The 9992-nt window shown below is 37.6% G+C and overlaps 1 protein-coding gene across 1 annotated transcript; it reads right to left on the reverse strand.

The window, feature by feature from the left end:
- Window positions 1-279: 279 nt before the first annotated feature.
- Window positions 280-9759, reverse strand: LOC113231787 (polycomb protein Asx). Its single transcript, XM_026466322.1, has 7 exons — window positions 7725-9759; window positions 7581-7652; window positions 7243-7316; window positions 6733-7154; window positions 6440-6647; window positions 1209-1319; window positions 280-1070 (listed from the first exon to the last, which is right to left on the reverse strand). Exons 1-7 carry the CDS (start codon window positions 9757-9759, stop codon window positions 924-926), a joined length of 3069 nt encoding a protein of 1022 aa, XP_026322107.1. The 3' UTR covers window positions 280-923.
- Between the last annotated feature and the right edge of the window lie 233 nt (window positions 9760-9992).

Below are 9992 nucleotides of genomic sequence, written 5' to 3' on the forward strand. Positions count from 1 at the left end.
TAAGCACGGTGCGGCACAATTCCCACACAAATTCGACAATGTATACAGCTCGTAAAATTCTTTCTGTAGTTTACCAAACAAGAGATAAATGTAGGATCTTCTCGAGAAGAAATGTAGGAGAATCTTTTTTCCCTATATATTGATTATAAGAATTTTTCAGTTAAACAAGAAGACTTATTTTTATACCTGTCAAGTTTATACTAAAAATATACGCAACAGAATACGCCACTTAATATTGTAATTAAAATATTCTATCGTTATTTTCCGTAGAAATATGAAAATATTCGTAATAAAATTGTGTATTATTTTTCTAAAATATATCAGGCTTGTCAAGGTAGAATCGTAATTGTGGAATATTTGTCATGTTTACGTAACTATAAATACAACTATGTACATCACTATATTAATTAAGATTTGTCTCAAAGACAAATGAATTTACACATATTTTTTTATGAGAAAACTGTCCGAGAAACGATGAGCATAGTAAATTATTCATGTCTGATGCACTCAGATAGCACCACCACACCTAACGTTTAAAAAATGTCCATTTCCACAATATTCTTGTCAAATGTATTTAAAGCAAATGGGATGCAACACTCTTTACGCATTAAAAGTGAGACCAGACCACAGAAATCTAAATAAATGTGCCTATCTGTTTATATTTCTGTGGTCCAGACAGCCCCCTTAACAATCAAAGGATTCTTGCATTATGGGACTTCTTTCCGATGACAAAACATGCAATGGGAATATTCAAAGTGCAGTAGAAATCAAGGATGATATTAGCAAAAACTATCACGAATGGCTGTTCAGTCTAAATGTGTAATGCGGCTCATTGACTCAAGGTTCTTGGCTCCACTTTGAATCACAAAGTATAAACGTCCACTGGGTTAAAAAACTTGAGTGGTTTGTGGTGCGCGGCACTGTCAGCGTATAAGGCAAGTCAAGCAGAGCTCCGCCGAGCCGATGCAGTCATCGTGGCAAAATGCACCACACTTTTTACATAGTACCATTGCGCGCAAATTGCATACACACGAGTCTTCAGCACCAACGCTTCGACATCTTGCTACACCCTGTAATTATACAATAATTTACTATTTCACAGTAATGTGACCATTTACATAGTAATGTTTGACCTCTGTCAATAAAATGTTCTGTAATAGCACCAATAAATATAACATTTTCATTGTATATGTATATTTTGTACTCACAACATTAGTGTTCTGATTCGTTGGAGGAGCACTAGACGCTCGAGGCGCGACGTTGGGTGTCCTCTGTACCAGAATGTATTGTCCTGCATTGTTGGGACGATTTTCATTGATCTGGAAATATATCAAAGAAAACTTATTTCACTGACTTACAAATTTAAGAAAAGATAAATAAAAGATAAAAGTTGTCAACATTGTGAACAAGTGTTGAATTGTACGACATGACTAGCTCAGTGGCCGAATGGTTACCATACTGGATCGCTTCCTGGGCTGGCTGGCTGGATTTGCATGGCCTATATTTATTTCTGTCGTGAGTTTGGGTGTGATTTGTAGTTGTCTATATATGTTTTCATGGCACCCGCAACCGTATGCGTTATTTTTTTTTCTTTAAACTAGAATTATCCCTCGAAATGTGCACTTTTTAAACCACTGATCAGGGGGGGCCTAACATAACCTTTCCAAAAACAATCTTATTTCAATGTAAGCTTAAAGTAAGCTTATTGTAATATTACTCATATTCATATAATGATGAACCAGCCAACATAATGTATTATTGCAAAAGTGATTGAAAAACGAATGATTTCCCAATATTGTCTATTCCTTACCAAAAGTAGGAAAGAGATAACGCTATGTAAACTATATAATGCCATCTCTTTCTTTTTCAACCGACTTCAAAAAAGGAGGAGGTTCTGTTATCTGTATGTTACGCGATAACTCACTCCGGTATTTGTGAACCGATTTTCATGATTCTTTTTTTGTTGGAAACAAGGTACTTCCATAGTGGTCCCCATTTCATTTTGAAGAAAATCATCGACCTCTAAGGGTGGCTAATCACGCATGAACATTACTTTTTATAAATGGCGCCTAAATTTTACTTAAGGAGCAGTTATTTTAATGGTTGGTTTTGCTATTCTCCAATTCAAGGCGTTTTTCTCTCTCAATATACTTTTAGTAGTGAGAACCGATTTTATTATCTCCTGTGTCAAGTCCTGTATAGTGGCGAACTAAACATCCCCATATTTCAATAAAACTTGGCAAATAGATGTAATTCCACGTACTTTTGACGTCGGTTTTTTTAGTACACTGTACTGAGATTATTGATGTTCCGAATCGTCTTAAGTAAAATGTTTAAGTACTTAATGTTATTTACATTCAGAGAACTTTCACTGTTAAGAAAAGAAAAGTATGTAATAATAAAATCGATTAAAATTACGTTGTTTTCAGTAATTATTCCGCATTTTCATGAAGAAAAATAAATAAAACAAGCCGAGTCTTGATAGCCACGTTGTGAGTTCGGAGCTATAGTCTAGTGTCAACTGTTAGTTTCGTCAAGGAGCATATAGATGGCGCTGTTATAATTTTACGAAATAAACGTCGTGTATTTGTATTTAACGAAAAATTATTTACAATGTGCTATTAAATAAAAAAATATATAAACAAATTTTTGATGATATATATGTAAATAAATAAGTTCAACTTCATCATCAGCCTATTGCAGTCCACTGCTGGACATAGGCCTCCCCATAATGCACGCCATTTCGCCCTGTTCTCGGCTTGACGCATCCATTTCCTGCCAGCAATCTTCCGCAGATCGTCACTCCATCTGGCTGGAGGGCGTCCCACACTACGTTTGCCAGGTCGTGGTCTCCACTCAAGAACTCGTTTACCCCAGCGGTTGTCGGTTCTTCGGCAGATATGTCCAGCCCACTGCCACTTCAGCTTGCTTATCCGAAGAGCTATGTCGATCACTTTGGTTCTCTGTCTGATAACCTCATTACGGAGTTTATCTTTCAGAGAAACTCCGAGCATAGCTCGTTCCATAGCTCGCTGAGCGACTTTAAACTGGTGGACTAGCCGTATCGTGAGTGTCCACGACTCAGCTCCGTACGTTAGAACTGGTAGGACGCACTGGTTGAAAACCTTTGTTTTCAAGCTCTGCGGGATGGGCGACGAAAAGACTCGACGTAGCTTCCCAAACGCTGCCCAGCCAAGCTGAATCCTCCTCCTGGCCTCCTTCTCGAAGTTATTTCTACCTAACTGCAGAATCTGCCCGAGGTAAGTGTATTCGGAAACAACTTCAAGAAGGTGGCCATTGACGCAGATGGGTCTCGGATCAATGTGGTCATTGATCATGACTTTGGTTTTATCAAAGTTCATGCCGAGACCAATCCGCCGCGAGGCGGATGCTAGGCTGTTCAGCATCTGACCCAGTTCCTCCAGCGATTCTGCCATTAGGACTATGTCATCTGCAAATCGCAAGTGTGAGATGTACTCGCCGTTTATGTTAATGCCCATCCTTTTCCAGTCCAGCGTCTTAAACATATCCTCCAATGCAGCGGTGAACAGTTTCGGGGATATGACATCCCCCTGTCTCACCCCTCTGCGTAATTGAATAGGTTCAGACTGCTGGTCCTGTACTTGGACACTCATGGTAGCAGCATCGTAAAGACATCTCAACACTTGTATATAACGATAGTCCACTTGGCACCGCTGTAAGGATTCCAGGACAGCCCAGGTTTCGACAGAGTCAAAGGCCTTCTCATAGTCCACGAAAGCTAAACACAGGGGCCGATTATACTCTTCGGACTTCTGTATAATCTGCCTCACTGTGTGTATGTGGTCTATGGTGCCATATCCTCCCCGAAACCCGGCCTGTTCCGGTGGCTGAAACTCGTCGAGTCTTCTTGCGAGGCGATTCGTGATGACTCTAGAAAACAGCTTGTAGACGTGACTCAGGAGTGAGATGGGTCGGTAGTTTTTCAGTAGAGTTTTATCTCCCTTTTTAAAGAAGAGAACTACAATACTCCTGTTCCACGCCCGTGGAGTTCTCCCGCAGTGAATGACCAAGTTAAAGAGCTTCTGAAGTTCCTGGATAATAGGAACTCCTCCAGACTTCAAAAGCTCCGAAGTAACTCCGTCTTCACCGGGGGCTTTTCCATTTTTAAGCTGTTTTAGAGCCAACACGATCTCGTCTTGGCTGATTTCTGGCAGGTCGTCGGTATAGTGGCGCGTCAAGGTGGCTCTCAAATCGTGATTGTCACGCTGGACCCGAGGAGCATTTACAGCGTACAAACGGCCATAGAAGTCCTCTATCTCGGCGAGTATCTGCGGCTTTGACGTAACGGTTAGGCCATCGTGCGTTGTAAGCTTCGTCAGGTGGCTCCTTCCAAGCTGCTGAGAGAATACTTTGGACCCTCGGTTTCGCTCTATCGCCTCCTCAATGAGGCGTGTATTGGAGCTCCGAAGGTCACGCCGTACCATCTTCGCAATCTGCTTGTTTAGGTATGACCTCTCTGACGAAGTGGCCTGGATGTCATCGCGTCTTTTCGTCATAAGTCGCAGAGTCTCATCCGAGAGTTTAGACTTCTTTCCCGTACGCTGCAATTGACAGAATTTGATGCCCTCGCTTCTCAGCGTCCCAACCACGCTTTGTAGGGCCTCGTCAACGTCCTCGGTGGGTTCCAGCTCGACGAATCTCGCTTCGAGAAGTTCATGGAACTTGAAATGAAACATGAAACATGAAAGTTCAACTTAACTTTTAATAATTACAAATCAATATTAAGACATTAAAACTGAAAATAGTATTGTTTCCATTGCATCCGTGTAACTATTTTAAGATTGCTAAATTTGACATAAGAGCAATATTATTTTAATGTTAAAGTCGCGTCATAGTACGAACTGAGTGAATGAATAGTCACAAAGCTGCCAATAAAACATCATAGCTTTAACATTACAATAAGCTCACTTTAAGCGCGTTATGGTACGAAAAGTCAATTTAAGGTTAAAGTGATATTGTTTTAAGAGGTTGTGATAGTCTCCCAACTCCAGACCGGGATCAAAATGATCATAATTTGGGAAAGAGTATACATAGTATACATAATTTAGGAATATGGGAAAGAGTATACATAGCCACCTGATGTACAGACAACGGCACATCAGACTACACACTTTTGTTCGAAAATCGCCTCCAGTGCAACGGAACAAGATACGTCAATGTGTAGCTTGATGTGCAGATGATGTGTACTAATACAGCTAGGTCAATTGAAGAAATGCGTTCAGATACGGACTAAATCGAAATTATTAATAACCGGAAAAGTATTGGTTTTAGTTATATAAAAGAAATACACTTTATTTACTTTATACATTTTTCAACTTGCTTATTGATATATGAGTAAATGTTATTAAAAATAGGGAAATAGTTTTACAACTCTATGTAGTTCACACGGAAATCAAAACAAAACAACAATAAAGTATGTTGTTCAAATTTGATTTTAAATCTAATTAATATTCGTGTGCATTCGGAAATCCGATGATTGCCAAGAGACATTGAGAAAATAGAAGCATTGTATTTTCATGTATATACCAAAAGGCTATTCCTATATTTCCTCTATTGTTCAAAAAGCAACGAGAGGACGCATAAACAGCAAGGAGCACATTCGATAACGACAAACGCCAGAAACCAAAAGAAGAAATTCGCGGCGATGCTCGGTTTGGTGCGGATGCAAACGGACGACTTGATCCGTTATCCATCCCTTCTTAATAGAAAATATTATTTTCAATAAAATATAAAAGTAATAGTACAACAATAATTAATTTAATAAAGGCTTCTTGTGAAAAGTATTTGTGTTGCATTTGTAATAAAAATCAAAAACAAAATAAACAACAAAAAGGGCAGTCAAAAATTGTGCATCCCCAAAAGATATTTAAAACATAATTATTGGCAACCATAAGGATAAAAATGATAAAAATATATCCTCTGGAATTCGTTTTTTTAGCTTATCTTAAAAAATAAGTTACTATGAGAAAAAAAATAAGATTTGATAATATTTTATTTTGCAAACAATTTAAGAATAATACGTAACATATTATCACATTAATTTTTAGACCTTTTCACATTTCCACTACTCTTAAAATCTTTTTTGTAATGGCATTCATCTCTATTTAGATTTTTTGGAGTCTAATTCCATCTCAGAGCATAATTTTTAGCGTGTCCTAGTCCCTCTATTAAATTTTTAGTTCTGATTAAAATAGTTCAAACTAATACATTGTATTATTTTTTTTACTTTACACAATATCAAACTCTCGAGTTACACTATACAAATTAGATTACTGCACAGTTCTCTCAAGGCAGCTCGGATTTTAGCATATCAAAAGTCAATTATTATGTGACCACCAGTGGTACACTATGCTTGGTTGGCGAGTTGAACATCTATAGGAAAATTTCGTTTACCTACCTCATTATGAGGTACAGAGACAGGACGAACCAGCACAGGTGGTGGCGGGCGCGCCGGTCGTGTAGGTCGAGATAGCAGCGCGGGAGGGGGCCGCAGCTGTCCGCGTAAAGCGTCACGATTAGGGCTATTCTGAATAACAGCCTGGCAAATCTGGTAGCTTCTTTCTAAATTCACAGCTCCTGGTGGAACTTTGTTCGTATTACGACTCCTAGAAACATCATAGACAGCTAATTAATGCAATGAAATACTTTACTACAAAAAAAACTAGATTTTGCAATAAAAAGAGGGCTTACCTATTTGACTCTTTTCCTGATTTTGGTTTTTTGCCAGTAGTTCTAACACTATGAGTGACATTTATGGGATTTACGAGATTTGTAACAGCTGTACTTGACACCAGGTTAGTTGGCAGTTCCTCTTGTTTCATAGGTATATCTTTTAATGATTGCGAACTCTCTGAAGAGTTTGAAGATTCCATATTAAAGTTAGCATCTCTCTCTTCTTTGTACATGCAGTGTTCCTCGTTTATATTTGAATCTTCTAAACTTGTTTTCGAATCTTCGCTTATGTACTTTGCACTCTCTGAAGAAACGTTTGGAAATGTATGAAGCGTTATAACATTTTCTCCATTTGTCCAGTCATTTTCATTCTTCCACAACATTGCAGAATTCTTAGGTTTTGCTGGATCTTGCATACTGTCGTCAGGATAGGACACCACCTGAAAATACAATCCATTTAACTGTTAAAACCAAATTATTTCACTATGAACAAAGAAAATTAGAACAGGAGGGTAATTTCAGACTTACTGATGTGTTAGTTACCTCCATCATGGGTATTGAGGAGTTCTGAGTCATCGGCATTGTAACAACAGCTGTCACGTCTGTAATTTAATCCAAATTAAAATTATTGCAAAACAAGATTATAAATAGGAAATGAAACTATTTTTCCCGATTTAAATCATGTATATTTGTTTTTTCAAACCAAATATACGCGATTAAATCCGGAAAAATAGTTTCATTTCCTATGTGTAACAATCGCGAAAACCTAAGACCTCAATAAGATTATAAATTTATAAAAGTGGGTATGACTGTGATATGCATTTTTTTAGTGCACCCTCATTTTTTAAAAACATTTGTTTACTTACTGGTTTCACTCATGTAAGAAGAGAGTTCCATCAAATTTGGATGTGGAGTGTACTTAGAAACATCATCATTTTCTGAAATAAGAAAGTCAGATTGTTCAGCACAGAACAAGCATCAATAAGACATAAGTGAAAAAACAGACTTACGAGAACTTAATATTGCAAGCCCACTGCTTTCCATAATAAATGATTCTGCATCTTTAAAATGTTCATCATAATAATTGTGAACATTCTCGCTGGATTCATCTTTTCCTTCACATTTTATATCTTCTACATTTTTAGAACATATTTCTTGAACAGTTTGTGGTATCTGACACTCCATTTGGTTGATGACTTCCATACTTTGATATGGTAATGTTTTAGGGTTGTGTGAAGATTCTTCTAGATGGGTTTCTATGTTAGTACTGGTGTCAATTTTCACATTATCTGCAAACGATTCCGATATATTTTCACTTTGATTTTCTCTTACAGGTGACTGTTTTATCTCTTCTTTGTGGATTTCAGGACTTCCTCTTGTTTCAGCAATATTGTTATCATCACAAGGTATATAGTCAACATTTAAATTAGACTCATTCAAGGTAATACTAGTCATATTATTTTCAATTTTAGAGCTAGACATTGATGATTCACTTCTCTCATCAAATTCATATACTGAAGCAGTAGCTTTGCTGTCTTCACTATTGGTGTCTACATGTTCCTGTTCAGAATACATTTGCAGCTCATCATTTGAGCACATTGGCTCATTAATATAATTGGTTTCAATATCAGAACCATTATTACTAGCAGACCCCTCTGTGTTTTGTGTCAGAAAGGCTTCATTGTCTAAATCAAAATCCTCAAACTTTAACCTTTTAGATGGATAGTACTCTTCATCACTTAACCTCTTTGTAGGATCAGTATGCACTATACTGTCTGAGTCAATTTTATATTCTTCACAATCTTTGGAAGTGCTAGACTCTTCTATAGTAACAACTGTAATGTCAAGTTCTTGTTTTATTTCATTTCGTTCAGACTCAGCATCAGGCAGCAAGAGAGGGTCTACTGGTGTGGTTGACACTGAATCGTCTAACCTTTGAATAGAGGGTGAGTCTGAAAAACTGAAGTGTTCTACTGGACATTCTATGTAATCTTCACTTTGCTTCTTTGTATGTTTGAGAGGAAGTAGGTCTGGAATAGGCGCTGTTGCTTTAGTGCTACCCACAATAAGTTCATCTATTACTTCATCCACTTTAGCAGATGACCTAGTCACAGCTCCAACAGATCGCATTCTTTTAGTACTTGAAGATTTGCTCTTTTTAATTTTGGGAACAGTGCTGCTGCTAGTGATTGAGGCTGTAGGTCTCAATTTGATTGTTGTTTTCAGAGAAGGTCTTTCTGAATTTAAATTAATAGACGATTTTTCTCTTCTAAATTTTTCACCCCAAAATGGTTCGAAATGTTTCAGTTTCCAGGGATCGATTTTACTTTTTTCTTTTTCAGCTTCAGTCTTCATTTTTTGTTGGTTCTCTGGAGTAAATTCTCCACCAGAAAGGCAATCCTGCCATTCTATACAGGCTCGGGCAAAAAATTCATTGTTAAGACTAGACGAACTCAAGCGACCAGACGAGCTAGGTCTGTCCACAGTGGGTAAGAGCTGTCCTAATTTATATTGGTAAAGAGGTGGCAAAAGTGAAAATGTGTGTTTATTCAGAAGTGCTCTGATATTTGTGTTAACTAATATAGAATCTGGTGTCTCTAAATCTATACAACCTTCCCTAGTTTGTTGTAATTGAGCTGCCGTTGATAACTTTTTGCCACTTCGTTTTCGTGGTTTCATACAAAAACCTGGTATGCTAGCTAACACCTCACGCATAGTACATAATTTATTTGTATTAGAACTTGGCTCTGAATAAGACGAAGCTGCCATCCATTCTCGATTCTCTGGCGGAGGAGGTGGTGGCAATGGCTTCACTATTATTCTAGGTAGAGGTCTTGAGTGGTTAGAGCTCTTTTTTCGTCTTTTTGATTGTTTTCTAGACGAGTGTTTGCTGGTTTTTTCACTATCTTCGGGAATGCGTATAACTGAAAACTGTTCAGTGTTGATACTTGCAGGTGCACTTGATGTGTACTTGCCATCTGAAGAGTTGTCGGAATATTCCATATCGTTATCTATCGCATTATTCGGAGATACGTTCAGTTCCATAGTGAGATTTACATGGAAAGTTTGGTCTTTACTCTCGAAATTTTAAGTAAAAAGCTGAATAAGTCGCCGATAGCAATCACAAATTTCAACCCATCGTATAGTTACGTCGTAGCGCACCGAACGTTGAACAGACTTTAAACTTGTGACATATTATAAATAAACATCACTTTCTTGGCATAAATTTAAGAAGAAATACAAATAATTATCCTTAAATTCACAAATATCAGCAAAAT

This window comes from Hyposmocoma kahamanoa, unplaced genomic scaffold (assembly GCF_003589595.1).
Source record: "Hyposmocoma kahamanoa isolate Upper Pololo Valley unplaced genomic scaffold, ASM358959v1 102, whole genome shotgun sequence".
NCBI lineage: Eukaryota > Metazoa > Arthropoda > Insecta > Lepidoptera > Cosmopterigidae > Hyposmocoma > Hyposmocoma kahamanoa.

What these genes read in the sequence shown, in the direction of transcription:
- LOC113231787 (XM_026466322.1), bottom strand. Translation starts at nt 9,759, where the DNA reads ATGGAACTGAACGTATCTCCGAATAATGCGATAGATAACGATATGGAA. An exon ending in TCTCTGTACCTCATAATGAG is followed by an intron (nt 1,320 to 6,439) that starts GTAGGTAAACGA and finishes ATATATTTCCAG; the next exon opens with ATCAATGAAAATCGTCCCAA. An exon ending in CGAATCAGAACACTAATGTT is followed by an intron (nt 1,071 to 1,208) that starts GTGAGTACAAAA and finishes GTATAATTACAG; the next exon opens with GGTGTAGCAAGATGTCGAAG.